Genomic DNA, 17,102 nt, shown 5'->3' on the forward strand with positions numbered 1-17,102 from the left:
TTGCTTGTTGGCCTGTGCAGCACTTTGTAAATGTTTTAAAGTTATTTTCTACTCACTTTTATACTTTTCTCTCTTTGGATTGTATGCAGTGGGTGTGCAGAGCGGTGGATTCAGAACAATAGGAACGGCCCCCCACTGTTTACATTAGGAGCCTGCTTCATGACCCGAGAGAAGTCAACACTCTGCTCATCAATTATTTACCGACAGGTGCGGCCGTTGTTCTGGGGTCCGACTGATAGGGTCAGTGCTGTCGGACTTTTGACCAGCTGCGCATTTAAATAAATTGAAAACAAACACAGTGGTGCTTCCTTTAGCTGTAACAGAACTAATGTGTTCTGGGTCTGGATCGAGAGGCACACGAAGAGCCTTTACTGCACAGTTAGATTATAATTGCATTGGTTTTTGAGAGGTGTTTTCTGCACTGACAAGAGTGAATCCATTTGGGCACTTAGAGTACTTTTGCTTCAACTTTCCTACAGCAATAAGCATGGCAGGTCAAGGCAGGATCCTGATAAAGGGTGGAAGAGTTGTCAATGAGGACTGCTCCGTAATCAGCGACGTCTATATCGAAGATGGGAAGATTCTTGAAGTGGGATTGAATCTTCAAATCCCGACGGGAGCCAGAGTTATCGATGCTACCGATAAACTGGTGATACCTGGCGGCATTGACACCCACACCCACATGGAGCTGGCGTTCATGGGAACTAAAGCGGTGGATGACTTCCATATCGGCACAAAGGTAACGGAATGAAGGAGAAACACACATATTCCAGGGGATTCAATAGGAAATAATCAGTCCAGGGTATCCTTTGTAATGGAATTGTAGGCACCAGTCAATTTTTATTTATGATTAAATGTAACATTTTCTGATTTCGACTGTTTGCAAATCAAGCATTCCCTGCTCCGGCCCTCATGGTCCCTGATCAATACTTCGTCTTGTACATTTTGATATACTGTACTCTCTCTCTCTCTCTGTGTGTGTGTGTGTGTGTGTGTGTGTGTGTGTGTGTGTGTGTGTGTGTGTGTGTGTGTGTGTGTGTGTGTGTGTGTGTGTGTGTGTGTGTGTGTGTGTGTGTGTGCGTGCGTGCGTGCGTGCGTGCGTGCGTGCGTGCGTGCGTGCGTGCGTGCGTGCGTGCGTGCGTGCGTGCGTGCGTGCGTGCGTGCGTGCGTGCGTGCGTGCGTGCGTGCGTGCATGCGTGTGTGTGTGCGTGCGTATGTGCGCGTATGTGCGTGTGTGTGTGTGTGTGCGTGCGCTCGCGTGTGTGCATGTTTAGGCTGCTCTGGCAGGGGGTACTACTATGATCATGGACTTTGTCATCCCCCAAAAGGGCACTTCTCTCCTGGAGGCCTACGAGCGCTGGCGGAGCACAGCTGACCCCAAAGTGTGCTGTGACTATGGCTTGCATGTGGCTGTCACCTGGTGGAGTGAGAAGGTACAGGGGAGTGGAGCATTCAACAGACAACCACATGGGTTCCGTTATGTACAGTAGTCAGGGGATATTAATGCAATCTGGGAATAAATTCCTTACCGAGATATTTCTTCACCAATGTGTCTGTAAAGGTGTCTAGTAACACATCTAACAAAGTTTGAAATTCAATTTCCCTAGGGGAATTTTTGACTTTGTTAGATGTGTTAACTTACTAGACACCTTTACAAACACATTGGTGAAGATATTTCTTGGTAAGGAATTTATTCCCAGATTTGACATTATTCTGATAATATTCCCTGACTAATGGTCGGTAAGTTTGACCTTACAATTTGTAAAGCCAGAGCGGCTTACAATAAGCAAGGACAGCACAACGTAATACATCAAACGCATAGAAATAGTCATCTTCAGAGGCTTTGCTTTGTTACCAACCAAGTTTTTACATCTCATATAAAAAATATTATAAAAGCCCTTCATGGTTTTTGGAGCTGTGTGCAGCTCCCTATACGTGGCTGTGTGGGTCTGTGTGTCTGTGTGTGTGTGTGTCTGTCTGTGTGTCTGTATGTAGCCTGACTTCGGCGCGTAACTAGTGCCGCACCATTTACGCCACTCGCGCAATATATACATCAAAATGTGCGGCTCGGCCGGGAATGGTGTTCTATTACCTTTCGTTCCGATCCGCCTTACCATGCCGACGTAATCGGCAAAAAACGACGCTTAATTGTCCCCATTGACTTATAATGGGACAATGCAAGAAATCACTTTCAAGTATTTTTCTCTCGTAAACCATAGGAGCTACAGTTTCAAACCTCGGAGAGGAGATTCATAATGATTTTAAGAATGAATCGAAAAATAATTACATCACTCGGCCTCATGGTGGCGCTATAACGGCCCACTTTACGTTTTGCCCTGTAACTCTTGAACCGTAGATCGGAAAATTAAAATTCTTTTTTCCCTGGATTCCTTGGGTCAAGACGCATCTCCCCATATAGGCCACGCCCATGGCGCCAGGATAGATTTTCCGCCATCTTGAATTTTCTCCAAAACACACTTTTTGCTCCTTTTCCTACATATTTTCTTCAAATGTCACAAAAATCGGTACACATGATCTACACACACACACACACACACACACACACACACACACACACACACACACACACACACACACACACACACACACACACACAGCTCCACTTCACACGGGTGTGATTTTTAATGAATGAATGAATGAATGACCTTTATTTATAGCTCCCTTCACAGCACAAATGCACAGAGTGCTTTACAGATACACACTAAAATAGTAAGCTCTACAAGTTGCAGAGTTACAGAGAGACACAATAAAAAAATAAAATGTAAGCTCTACAGTTGCAGAGTTACAGAGAGACACAATAAAAAAATAAAATGTAAGCTCTACAGTTGCAGAGAGGACACCAATCAATAAAAGAGAATACATTAAAAACACCCAACAGTAACAGAGAATACACAAGAACAAAAGAACAGTAAAATCAGGGATGCCTATAAGTGTCCAAAGGCCTGTCTGAACATGTATGTTTTCAGATGCCTCTTAAAAGAAGCCTCTGAGGGGTCCGTTTTTAGGTCCAGGGGGAGGGCGTTCCAGAGCTTTGGGGCTATCGCCTCAAAGGCTCGGTCGCCCTATAGTTACTAAATTGGTCCAAGGGACCTCAAGGAGGTGCTTATCTGCGGATCTGAGTGAGCGAGTGGTAGGGTTGGGACGGATAATTTCTGTGATGTAGATAGGGGCTTGGCCATGAATTGCCCTAAATGTAAATGATGATATATATAACATACCGGTACATAATATTGTCTCTGTTATGCAGAAAAACGTGTATGTTCTGTAGGCTACTGTATGTACTAAATACAAATATTATAAAACCAACAGACAGAAGGAACCACTTTCACTTTGCACGACATTCATGTACGACAAAGTAGGTAGTTTGTTTACGAGGAGAGAAAAAAACATTAAATGTTGAAATGGGGAGATAGAAGGATCTGTCTGACAGCAATGACAAAATGTTCTCTTTCTCTTTGTGTGACTACAAAATGAGGGATAGATTCATTAGAGCAGTGGTTCTCAACCTGTGGATTGGGGTGGGTCCCCAAATTATTTTGGGGGGGGTCCCCAGACGATTAACTTAATGTGAAACAAAGTGTAAGTGTATAGAGGGTATCTGCACATTTCTAAAGTGACAATTTAAGGACTTTTCAATAGCTCTAAAATGACAAATTAAACATTGGCCAAATGGTCAAATATTAGAGGCAGAAATTGTAGCCGATCTACATGCTCACGACGCCTTGCGTTGCAAGGCGTTGTGAGCATGTAGATCTGCTATTTTCATAGCGTGTGGTACAAAATGTAATGCCTCAACTCTTAGTGCTCGTCAGGGTGGGGGGGTCCCCAGTTAAAATATGATTTTCTACCACTTTTTGTGGTCACATGTTCCGATACTGGATTCTGATTGGCTTAAAACAGTGGTAAATCAGTCAACAACCTTGAATTGGCTCATGGACCCCGCCCACTGTTGTGTTGCAGTTGTATAACTAAATAATCTTGCAAGTTACAACTGTGTTTTCTTTCATTTATATGGTAGAAGTGGTAGAAAAGCAATTTACCATTCGAGGGTCGTGGGTTGTTTCACAACCCTGAAACAGTGGTAAATCAGCCAACAACCCACTCCCTCTCATTGTAAATGACTTACATTTTGGGGGTCTCTGCCTGAAAAGGTTGAGAACCACTGCATTAGAGATACCTTTCCCCATGCAACACTCCATCTCAGACTGACCTTTGTAGTGCGTTCTGCTCCCTCTCCCTCTCCTTATAGGTTAAGGAGGAGATGGAGACGTTGGCCAAAGAGAAAGGTGTCAACTCCTTCAAGATGTTTATGGCCTATAAGGAAGTGTTTATGCTACAGGACCATGAGCTGTATGCTGCGTTCTCCCAGTGTCAGCGCATTGGAGCCATAGCTCAGGTGCATGCTGAGAACGGAGACCTTATTGCAGAGGTTTGTATGGAGCCAAAAAATACTGATGATCAAAATGTTTGGTTTACCCACATTGAACACTGGCATCCAGATTCTGGGTATGGCATTATAGGTCATAATGAGGACAAAATATAGCAGAGCTATAATGTCCAGCTTGTAGATTGTAGATTGGCGATTTTCTGCAGATGTCCAAAACTGTTGCTTTTTAGGATTCAAACTCAATTTCCTTTTTCATTATTATTTTAAACATTACTATTATTTTAAGACAGTGAAATTAGCCGATCTACAAGATCTTACTGCTTACTGAGCTGTATTAGTTGAAAACATTTAACATCCTTTTTTTCCCCCAATGTGTTTCTTACTAAGTAAGCATACCGGTGTCATGGAGTGAGTGCAAATAATGGCATAGCAGGTTAGGAAGTGTATAGTGTAGATTCATCTTGTAAGATTTGAATCTTTCCCTTTTCAATTATATTTGTATAAGCAGTAAGACACATATTGTTGGTAAATATCTTATTTTGAACACTGAAATGTGGCAAAGAAAATGTCATTTAATGTCAGTTCAGCTCAATAAAAAACATCTAACAATCTAATATCAAAGAGACAGATGTAACGCTGTTCGATGAAGGATGGCAAAGTAAGCGATGGCAAAGTAAACAAAGGCCACATTGCTCTTGTGTAAAAATAGTATACCAGTGGTGAATCTGGTGAATGTTTAAACCTGATTTTAGTCACTGCTCAGTCTGTGTGCATCCTCTGCACTATAGCACTGTGTTGCCAGAAACAAGGTCTATGAAAACGACCCCAAAAACACTTTAACCATAGACTGTAGAAAATAGACTTTAACCCTATATACTCTACATGGGCTATTTGAAAACAGCCGATCTCCAAGCTCACAACTCGTCGTGAACGACTGGTTCAAACAACATAAGGACCAAGTCCAAATAAGCAACTATATTTTAGAAACAAGCCCAAAAAGCCGCACCCCACAACTACCAATATTTGCAGGCGACTTCTCACAATGTATTGAAAATCCCCATGCCTCATAGCAGTGGTTCTATTTGGCCACAGACCCCCATCTGGAAGACATTGTGCCAGGGACCCATAAGACAAGATCTGTGAAGATCTTCCAAATTATTTCTAAATGTTGCCTTTTTTCTCCCATGATAAAAAAGATAAAAAAAATAACAGATCTACAAGATCTACATGAAGCTCACAACGCTTCACATTGCAACGCATTGTGAGCTTGTAGATCGGTTAATTTTGAACAGTTGAATTATAAAATAGGTTTAAAGTGTTAAACTGATGGTGGTGCTACATTAACACATTTTGCTAAACCCCCCTCAAGGACCCCTGGGGGTCCCTGGACCCTACTTTGAGAACCATTGCCTCACAGAGGTCATAATTCAGAGAATCCTCCTTTGTTAACATTACTGAAGACAGAATGACAAAGCTATTGAATTACACATTCAGGAATGTGCAGTTATCACATAACCACATGAACCGAGGAGAACTGCTATCCTCAGTTCACCTCAGCATTTCTTTTTCTTTTATCAGCCAGGCAGAACAAAGACAAAAACAAAGCTCTTCTCTGGGTTCACTGGGTTGTCCTGTCATTATGTTATAACACTAGCCTGACACCTGTAGGCCTATGTGTGTTTATTAGCTACCACGTTTTGATGTAATACAACGAAAAGTAACCTATTCTAATAGAGTAAAACATATTTGAGAATAACCCATGATGGAGTAGATCCTAGGTTATATATTCATCAACATAAACATACCTGAAGTATTGTCTTATAACTAAAGAATGTTCAAATTGCAATATAATATCAGCATAAATAATCAAAAACCAATGAGCCAGTTCTCATTTCTATTTCCAGCCAGCCTTTTCCTGTTTATCTCAATAGTCAAGGCAGCAAATCACCACTAGAGGGTGATAAATGCAAGATATAAAGCACATTCAAATGGTGTCAGGCAGCAATGTGTGAACTCCAAGGACAGTACAGGGAAGTGATGTTAGTTCATTAAGTCAGTGGTTCTCAAAGTAGGGTCCAGGGACCCCCAGGGGTCCTTGAGGGGGCTCCTGGGGTGAGTTAATATAGCATCAATGTTGGAGCATCAGTTTTATTACTATAACCCAATTACATGCTTCAGCTAAATCAGCTAAATAGACTACCTAGTACCTACACCAGGGTGGGCAACTTTGATGATGGAGAGGGCCACTACATGTTCACACTCACTCCAGAGGGCCACAATGCATATACATAGCAAAAATAACCGATTTACAAGCTCAAAACGCGTCGCAGTGCCATGCGTTTTGAGCTTGTAGATCTGCAATTTTTGCTTTTACAATTGGAATCCTGAAAAGTAACTTTATTTTTATTTTTTATTTCACATGCATTTATATGTTCTTATATTAACTTTATGAACTTAAATATAAATATATACAATGACATTTTAATACTAATCATTAAGCTTAACTCTTTCTGTGCCAAATGCCAAAATGGCTCCAAGGTAGCTGTGCCACGATTTTTAGATTTTTTTTTGAAATTTTTTGAAATTAAAAAAAAAAGAAAAAAAGAAATTCTATACAAAAAACACAAAAACCGTCAAAACCGTCATTGGCACCCAGGGCTTTTGAAAAAACGTCAAAAACCGTCATTGGCACAGAATGAGTTTTTAACTAATATAGACTAAAGTTATTAAAGCGGGTCATTTTCCCATGTTTGGAATTGTAACAGCTGAATTCAATAATATATCAAATCAGTGACCTACACGATCTGCAATTTTTTTAATATCTTTGAAAAATCTTGAAAACATTGAAAATGTGTGCAATGATTAACCACTGCCCTCCTCTCTGCCACTGTGCCCAGGGGTGTCACGCCAAATTCTGGGCCCTGGGTACAAGGATTCACTGCGGGCCCCCATGAATGTTCTTCATAGGGAGAGGAGGGGGTTTAACCCATTTAGACTGGGAACGCATTATTACGCATTATTTTGTGCTTTAACTATTGAAAAATAGCAGATATACAAAGCTCATAGCTGCGAGCTTGTAGATCTGCTATTTTTGAAGTTTTTTAAAAAAACCTATGTTTCAGTGGTGCTCAAACTTTTTCATGTCAAGGACCCCCAAAATTATATGTATTTGGCCACGGACCCCCAACTCAAAATATTTAGTTTCAGGGACCCCCCAGAAGCTAAATTTGAGTTACAAATGTTCGCTTAAAAAAAGACATATATTCAAAGATTTGCGCACATTCTCACAACTTTTCAAAAATAGCAGATCTACAAGCTCGCAGCTTGCTTGAGCTTATATATATATGCTATTTTTCAATGGCTAAAGTATGAAATAATGAAGGCCCCTCCACCTTGGGGCCCTAGTAACTCAGTCCCACTCCCCCCCCCCCCCCCCCCCCCCTTGTGACGCCCCTGACTGTGCCACCACTAGGGGGCCAAGAAGATGCTGTCCCTGGGCATCACAGGGCCGGAGGGCCACGAGCTGTGTCGTCCTGAGGAGGTGGAGGCCGAGGCCACCCAGAGAGCCGTCACCATCGCCCACGCCGTCAACTGTCCCCTGTATGTGGTCCACGTCATGAGCAAGTCTGCTGCCAAGGTGGTAGCCAACGCACGCAGAGAGGGTGAGCTGGCACACATACACAGTATGCACGCACTCTTACACACACACACACACACACACTGCCACCTGCTGGGAGGAAGATGAAAAGATGGATCTTGTGTGTACTTTACTGTCTGTACTGTAAGTATACTGCATGTATATCATCTCTGTCTGGGTGGAATCCATGTCCAAAACTGTTACCTTTCAGCAGCAAAAGTAGCAGATCGACAAGCTTTAAACGTGTCGCTTCGCGGAGGGTTTCGAGCTTGGGGAAGTTGCGGATCTGCAACTTTTGATGCTTTTGTGTGATGCTGTAGTATGATCAAGTAATTTATAAAAAAAAAAAAAAAAAAAAGATGATATGGGTGCCTGCGTGTGCGCGCCTGCATGTGTGTGCTGGGACTGGTTATGTTTTGTGATTCTCTCTCCAGGGCGTGTGGTGTTTGGGGAGCCCATCGCAGCAGGTCTGGGTACAGATGGAAGCCACTACTGGAATAAGGACTGGGCCCACGCTGCCAGCTTTGTCATGGGTCCTCCTTTAAGACCTGACCCCAGCACCCCTGGCTACCTCATGGACCTGCTGGCCAAGTATGTGGAGCTAAAAGTACACTAAAGTCAGTGTTTCTAAAACCTTTTAATGTCAAGCACCCCCAAATTGATATGCATTTGGCCGCGGACCCCCATCTGAAAAGGTTTTGTGCCAGGGACCAACCAGAAGCAGGCACGTGCACACTTACAGTAGACATCAAAGGGGGCTTGAGCCCCTGCCCTTTTATCCGTCTCTAAAAAGTGCCCTCTCCAGACCATGAATGCAGTTTTCACTATGGTGAAATAAATGCAAATGCCCTCTTTCCATGCCTTACCTGAAGGCAGCATTCAAGAGAATTGCCTTGTCTAAACTCTCCTGAACTTGAATGCAGCATCTTGTGTTGAAACAATTGCCCTCTCTGTGTAGAAATCCATGCCGTTACGCCACATCTCCAGTATTGACTTGATTATGCTTGGTTCAGTGTGGTATCAAGCACCGAAAACAGCAGACCTCCAAGCTCACAACGTGTCGCAGCGCGACGCGTTGTGAGCTTGGAGGTCGGCTATTTTCGATATTTCCACCAAAAGGCCCTTTTAGAAATGTCAGCCCCTGCCTCTCTAAGATTCTCTTCACGTCCCTGACCAGAAGAGAAAAAGAAGCTTGTAGATCTTCGCTCTGCGAGCTTGTAGATCTGCTATTTTTGAATACCCATGTATTACCCAGTATATAAATTGATAATTATTCAAGATACATATCTGTACTGTACACAAAGACAGACACACAGTCAGGCAGTAACAACAACAAAGAAGCTTTTGTTAGTCACACAATCTAATTGTTTCATGTGTGCATGTATCTTTGCCAGTGATGACCTCAGTGTAACGGGCACAGACAACTGCACCTTCTCTGTGTGCCAAAAGGCCCTGGGCAAGGACGACTTCACCAAGATCCCTAACGGAGTGAACGGTGTGGAGGACAGGATGTCCGTCATCTGGGAGAAGGGAGTGGTATGTCCTGTTACTGTGCTTCTGTTATTTTGTTAAATATTACTGTATGTTTATTTTACACTGGTGGTTTTTGACTGTTACTGTACATCAGGGGTGCCCAAAAAATACATCGCGATCTACCAGTAGATCACAAAGGCTGTGCAGGTAGACCCGGGAGAGGGGAGGGGGGGGATATGTTCATTATCATACCTTCAGGATGACCCCCCTATGGGACAACGCCGTCTCGCGTTGCAACAGAGTAAACTCATGCACTCCCGTACGACGATTCGTCGGTAGGGCTGTCACTCAAATCGGGGGCACCGCCCCGAGTGTATAAAAGCCAGCCCATGTAACATGGCGTCCTCTTTTTGCTTCTCTCATCGCGACAGAACGAACTCAGCCATTCCGGTTAAAATTCTACAATCTACAGCCTTCGGCGGCGTCTAGGAAGACGCCCACGGGTATTATCGGAAAGTTTCCCGTACGTCTAACTTCACAGTTTGTTTCCAGTTCCAGTTCGATGGGGTTTACGTACCTTTCTTCGAAAGTTCTTCGCTCCACCGATCCCTCAGGCCTTCATCGTCCGTGAGTTGTTTGTAGCGCTAGCTGTTAGCCTCTTAGCTCTCCACCACGATGTCTGCTAACGAACGCCCTTCTCTTAGCAAGCTGCTAGCTAGCGTTCCCAAGTCCTGTGGGGTCCGTGAATGTAACAACATTATCGCAGGCGACGACCGTCACCCCTTCTGTATTGCCTGCTTGGGTGTGGCGCACGCTATCGGTGCCCTGGCTCCGCCGTCCCGGGCCCCGGGTGTCTCTTGTCCGGCCTGCCTGACCTACGACGCGGCCACGCTGAGAGGCCGCTTCGACCTGGCTTCGGCTAGCGCTGGTTCCTTCTCGGCGCTATCCGGCGGCGCCCAACCAGATCGTCCTGCTCCGGGGCCTAGCGGCACTGGACGCCCCCACGCTGTTCCCCGGCCCGGGGTGCAGCCTGCAGCCGTTCCGCCTGGCGGCGACACCAACGGTCCTGGTGCTCGCCCCACTGCCACTGCTCCAGGTAACCAGGCCCCGGCTCCCACTCTCTCGCCCACGGGTTCGGCTGCCGCCGTTCCACGTAAGAGAGCCTGTTTTCCCACCACAGCTGCTCCCATGCCGGGAGTGGCTGGCTCTTTGGTGGCTAGATCCCTGTCCTTCGATGACCTTCAACAGGGCGGTTCTCCTCTCCTCCACTCGGCGGAGGCTACAGCTTCCTCCGGGCGGGCGAATTCCGAGCGTTCTTACCACGCAAGCGACGGCGAAGCCCACGATGGCGACTCGCTTGAGGAACAGAGGATGAGCGGCGAGGAATTCGACGAGGAGGATGACCAGGAAGAAGGTGAGGATCTCTCCTCCTTCCAACAACCTTCCAGCCAGACGGAGGATACAGTTATGGTGAGCCCTCAAGCCGAGGGCACAACCCCCTCCCCCGCTGTAAACGCCTCCCTTCCCTCCACCATGCCGGCGGAGGGTGAGAGTGGGGCGGCCCCTAGTGGTGAATCTTTCAACTTTGATGAGCTGACTATCTTTGAGCGTGCTGCTGTGAGATGTGCCATCGAGGTGCCCATCGCTGCCAATCCTGTCGGGCAGGAGGGGGAGATTAGGGTCCTTGGCCAGGACCCCACTCCCGCCCCCCCCCCCACGCATGTCCAAACTACCTGTGGTTCCGGGCTTCCAGAGTGCCCTCCACTCAACATGGACCGACCACAAGGATCCTAAAAAGTTGGACTTTCTGATCGACTGTGTCGATGCAGAGAAGATTGGCATCCCTTTATGCCCCAACATGGATGGCCTGCTGGCCCAATCATTCATGGGCAGCATCAAGCCTGATCTCCGCAAGAGTGGGCCCAACGGCAGACCCCCTTTCAACCTGGGCACTGTTAAAAAGCCCCCGGGATTTGCCATCTCGGAGGACGAAGCCCACTCTGCCAAAACTAGGAATTCATACAGGTGCGCTGCACTCGCCGCACGCGACCTGAATGCGAACCAGATGCTCCTCACTTCCGCCAAGCTCCTCGTCGAAGGCCTCGACGGGGTGCCCGCTGAGACAGCTGCGGAGCTGCAAAAGACCTTTAAGATGATGATTGACGTGAACGTCCACGCCATCAAATGGATGGGTCACGGGATGGACTACGCCATCCAGTCAGAGCGAGCTAGGTGGCTCGATAAAGTGGAGCTAGTTGGCTCCGCCGAGGGTGAAACCAACAAGGTCATGCAGGCCTTGCCTGGGCACCCCACCACCCTCATGGGTGGCGGGTTGGAGCTCCTCAAGGGTACAGTGGAGTCTAGGAAGACCACCCGGGAAATCCTAGAGGCCACAACGGAGCCCAAACAGGAAAAGGAGGACCGTGGGCGTGCCTCCCGCGGCCGCCAGCCTGACAGAGGCCGTTCTACCTCGGCCAGGGCCAAGACCTACAACCCCCCCCCTCCCAGAGCCCCCTCCTACTCAGGCGGGTCTAAACCCCGCAGTAAGGTGGTAGTGCCCAACCGGGAGGACAGCCGCCCTCCCCACAAGGACACCAGGCCCCCTCCTTCCTCCTCCTTCAGGGCCCGTGGGAAGGGGAAGCGCAAATGACATTGGACTGTTTCAGGGGTCTCTGACTGCACAGAGCCCCCCTCCCCCCAAGCGCACTTGTTTAAATCCTTTAACCCAAGCAGGGAAAGTGAATATGTTGCCGCTTTTGTGTCCAATGTGTGGAATAAAGAATTGTGTGAAGAAACAATGTGTGTTCCTTCCTCCTCCTCTTACACTAGCACAGACGACGCCATTTTGCATGCAGCCAGTCAGTGTAATGACACCCATGCAGGGTTCTCTAGTCACTCACAATACAGTAGATTTTCCAGTCTGGCAGACAGGTTACAATCAAGAAGTGTTTCTGACATGCAAAAGGTTCCCACCAATGTTAACGGTCAATTACAGTGGTCAGGTTTCTCCTCTGTGCAATATCTCTCTGTCTCCACTGAGCGGCACTACCGTGCCAGGTTTAGTTCAGGACAGGAGTTTTATGTCAACCCACGTGAAGGAGACAGCGTCGGGCACGGTGAGTTTGGGTTTGAGTCGGCCTCGTTTTCCGCGCAGGAAACTAATAAAGGCCTCAGAACAGGGAGTGAGCGTAGATCTTTTTCCCCGCACCGGGAAAAGTGTATGTTTTGTAACGAGCCATGCCTCACAGGCTGCACGTTCTGTTCTTCCTGTTCACCCACCGATCGACGTGTTGACGTCACGCCCGTCGGCGCGGCCGTCACCGGATACGGAAGTGCGCTTCCCGGATACGGATGCGCTAATCCCCGACGTGTCTTCTCCCCCGCACAACCGACGGGTTTCTCCCCCGTTCCAAAACACGTTGGCACGCTGTTTGGAACAATGGAGACTATGCAATCCAAATCACTGGGTGCTACGTACGGTGACAAGGGGCTACAGACTGCAATTCGCGGACCAACCCCCGCTATCCAGCAGAGTAGTTTACACTCGAGCCCGCGGCTTGAAAGCAGATGCTCTGAGGGAGGAAATAAGCTCGTTATTGCGCAAGGGCGCGATAGTGGAGCTCTCACGGGACCAGAGCCGTTTGGGCTTTTGGAGCCGTTATTTCCTGGTTCAAAAGAAAGGGGGCGGCCTGCGTCCTATTCTGGACTTGAGGTGTCTGAACGTTCACCTAAAAAAGTTCAAATTCAAAATGCTGACGTCACAGGCTCTGTTGAATTCAATGAGACAGGAGGATTTCCACTGCTCTGTGGACCTGAGGGATGCTTATCAGCACATTCAGATTTATCCTCCTCACAGGAAGTTCCTGCGGTTCGCTTTCGAGGGTCGCCTGTACGAATACACGGTGCTCCCATTCGGTCTGTCTCTGAGCCCTCGGGTTTTTGTGAAAGTGACCGAAGCGGCCATTGCTCCACTGAGGCAGCGGGGAATCAGACTCGCAAACTACATCGACGATTGGTTAATTTCGTCGGGGTCCAGCCTGGAGGCGTCGCTCCACACCCAGACAGTGTTAGCTCATCTGACGGCGCTGGGCTTCAACATCAATTTCGAAAAAAGTATGTTGATTCCGGCCCAACAAATTTCCTTTATAGGGATTTTGTTGGACTCGACCGATCTGTCCGCCCGTCTCTCTCAGGAGAGGGTGGACAGGTTTTTGGCGTGCCTGAACTCCTTCCAGTTGGACCAGGTGGTCCTATACAGGGAGTGTATGAAGTTATCAGGTCTGATGGCATCAGCTGTTCAACTTCTACGTTTAGGCAGGTTTCATATGAGACCTTTTCAGCGCTGGGCGCTTTCTCTCAGGATTCCTTCTCGTCAAGCGTACAAGAAGGTGGTGGTCTCCCAGACCTGCATGGACACGCTGGTCCCGTGGCGGGACATAGCGTTCCTGACGAGCGGGGTTACGATGGGCGGGGTGGTGTCACACAAGGTGGTCACGACCGACGCTAGTCGTTTAGGATGGGGAGCCGTCCACGAGGGTCGCTCGGCGCGGGGTCTTTGGACCCCGGCGATGCTCAAGCATCATATCAATTTCTTGGAATTAATGGCGGTCTTCTTGGCGCTCAAGAAGTTCGAGCCCCTGATTCTGGGTTGCCATGGTCAGAACGGACAACACGACGGCCTTGTATTATATCAACAAACAAGGCGGTCTGTCATCGCGTCCACTAGATCAGCTGGCTCGCAGGATGACTCTCTGGTGCGAGCGGCGCCTGAGGTCCATCAGGGCTTCCCACGTCCCAGGTCTCCAGAACGGCGGCGCCGATCTGTTATCCAGGAGGGAGCCTCGTTACGAAGACTGGTCCCTGCACCCGTCGGTGGTGAGACAGATCTTCGGCAGGTTCGGTCAACCGATGGTCGACCTGTTTGCGTCCCAGGAGAACGCGAAGTGCCCTCTTTACTTTGCAGTGAAGGGGCCCTCCCCTTTGGGAGTGGACGCGTTCGCGAACGTTTGGCCGAAGGGCCTGCTTTATGCGTTTCCACCTCTGGAATTGATTCTTCCCACGTTGGAGAGGGTCAGGAGGTTCGGCCTGGAGGTGCTTCTGATAGCACCGTTCAGGGGAACATGGAGGTCCTTGATCACCCCGCTCCTCTACAAACCAGCGTGGCAGCTCCCTCAGCTCAGGGATCTGCTCCGCCAGGCAGGGGACGAGATCTTCCATCCCGACCCCCAAGGTCTAAATCTTTGGGTTTGGCCCGTGAGAGGGAGAATCTGCTAGCTGCTGGGTTTTCTCCAGCAGTGGTGGCTACGATTCAGAGTGCTAAGGCGCCCTCTACAAGGGCGTCTTATGAGGGGAAATGGAATGCATTTGAGGACTGGTGTGGACTTCGGGACCCACCTTTGGTAGCTCATGTAGCGTCTGTTCAAGACATTACTGAGTTCTTACAAGACCGCTTGGACCGTGGTCTGGCGTTCTCGACATTAAGGGGTTATTTGGCGGCTATTGATGCCTGTCACCTGGGGGTGTCTGGCAAAGGCCCGTCTAAAGTCCCTGAGGTCATTAAGTTCATGCACGGTGTGGACCGTTTAAGACCTGTGACTAGATCTTTGTTCCCTGCGTGGGACCTGCAGGTGGTTTTGGAGGGCCTGTGTCGGGCTCCATTTGAACCTCTGGAGAAGGTTTCTTTGTCACATTTAAGTCTCAAGACTGCTCTTTTGCTTGCCTTGTCTACGGCAAAAAGGGTGAGCGACCTTCAGGCTCTCTCGGTGAGTCCTGAATGTATGAGGTTCCTTAATGAGGATTCTAAGGTTCTTCTTAAACCGCATTTGCAGTTTATTCCCAAGAACCAGGTGGTTCCTAAGGAGCCGGTTGTCTTAACGGCTTTTCACCCTCCTCCGTTTGCCTCGGAGGAGGACAGACGTCTCCACTGTCTTTGTCCGGTTAGGGCCTTGAAGGCCTACTGTGACAGGACTGCGGGCTGCAGGTCTACGTCCCAGCTTTTCGTGGTTATGGGCAACGCCCGTCAACGAAAAGCGGTGTCCAAACCCACCTTGTCTAGGTGGATTGTGGACGCTATCAGGTTGGCTTATACTAGTGCGGGTTCGGTAGTGCCGGAGGCACTCAAGGCCCATAGCACTAGGGGTGTGTCGACCTCTTGGGCTTTGACCAAAGGTGTCTCCATTATGGAGATTTGTACGGCGGCGAATTGGTCTTCGCCTTCTACCTTTGCGGCTTACTACCACCTGGAGGTGGCGCCATCTGCGTTGGCGCATTCAGTGCTAGGTGCGGCTGCCCCTTCTACGGTGTGAAGGGGTGGTTTTTTCTTCCTCCCCTGGGTTCAGCATGCCGCTGCCATGGGGGTATTGGGGGACCCTGGATTCCCTTATATTTACTGTGTTCTTATAAGGCAGACCTTTTGTCTGTTATTAGTGAATAAGGCAGATTTCGGTCTGTCAGGGTCTCTCTCTTTCTCTCTCTCTGACACCCAGGCCCGGTGGGTCTGGGACCTCCCGGTGGGGAGGGGTCACGTCCGTTGCGGACGGTGTCCCCTCGCTGCTGGGGGGTGGGTTGGAGATAGAGTGTCGGTTTATGGCATCTCGGGGAGTTTATGTGTCCCATAGGGGGGTCATCCTGAAGGTATGATAATGAACGGTTAGGTTCCGTACGGAACCCTTGTTCATTTAATACCGGAGGGATGACCCCCCGGCTTAGGCCCCTCTGTTCGTATGTCGCGATCAGAGAAGCGGTTTTAGAGGACGCCATGTTACATGGGCTGGCTTTTATACACTCGGGGCGGTGCCCCCGATTTGAGTGACAGCCCTACCGACGAATCGTCGTACGGGAGTGCATGAGTTTACTCTGTTGCAACGCGAGACGGCGTTGTCCCATAGGGGGGTCATCCCTCCGGTATTAAATGAACAAGGGTTCCGTACGGAACCTAACCGTTTCACCCAATTGTGATGAAACATAATATAGAACAAATAAATAAAATATATACTAGTAAGACGCCTCAGGGCGACATGCAACCTCATGCCAACAGTGCCTGTTGAGATTGGCAGAACATGCCCATATATGGGCATTACGAAAATATGTGCATTCCCAGATATGCCCTTAATATTGATGACATCGGGACAGGGATCTCCATATATAGGCATAGAACGGACAAGGACATAATTCATTTGCAAGTGTGATCTGGGAATGCCCATATATGGGCATGTCAGAATGCCCTTATATGGGCATTCCCAGATATGCCCTTAATATTGATGACACTAGGACAGGGATCTCCATATATGGGCATAAAACGGACAAGGATATAATTAATTTGCCAGTGTGATCTGGGAATGCCCATATATGGGCATGTTCTGACATCACATTGTCGACTATATATGGGCATAAAATATATGGGCATTAAAGGGACATGAAGCCAGAGTGTGATGTCAGAGCAGCAAACCCATTCTGTTAAGAGTGGTTCTCCTGAACAGTGACATCAGAGCATGATGTCAGTCAGAGTGATGTCACTGTGACAAGGGAACCAATAGACTGTAACAATGTGTACTTACTGACTGACTGACTGACTGACTGACTGAC

General features: G+C 48.0%; 1 protein-coding gene across 2 annotated transcripts in view; it reads left to right on the forward strand.

Moving 5' to 3' along the window:
- The first annotated feature begins 262 nt into the window (after nucleotides 1-262).
- Nucleotides 263-17,102, forward strand: part of dpys (dihydropyrimidinase) — a 31,093-nt gene continuing 14,253 nt past the window's right edge. The window contains exons 1-6 of one of the 2 annotated variants that reach the window (XM_080744729.1): nucleotides 263-739; nucleotides 1,275-1,433; nucleotides 4,271-4,450; nucleotides 7,881-8,070; nucleotides 8,480-8,636; nucleotides 9,440-9,581. In XM_080744729.1, coding sequence (XP_080600855.1) covers nucleotides 488-739; nucleotides 1,275-1,433; nucleotides 4,271-4,450; nucleotides 7,881-8,070; nucleotides 8,480-8,636; nucleotides 9,440-9,581 — 1,080 coding nt within the window. In that variant the 5' untranslated portion in view covers nucleotides 263-487. The remainder of the gene's footprint in view (nucleotides 740-1,274; nucleotides 1,434-4,270; nucleotides 4,451-7,880; nucleotides 8,071-8,479; nucleotides 8,637-9,439; nucleotides 9,582-17,102) is intronic. The other variant, XM_080744730.1, reaches the window with a different exon arrangement.

This window comes from Nannobrachium achirus (assembly GCF_963921795.1).
Source record: "Nannobrachium achirus genome assembly, chromosome: 2".
Taxonomy (NCBI): Eukaryota; Metazoa; Chordata; class Actinopteri; order Myctophiformes; family Myctophidae; genus Nannobrachium; species Nannobrachium achirus.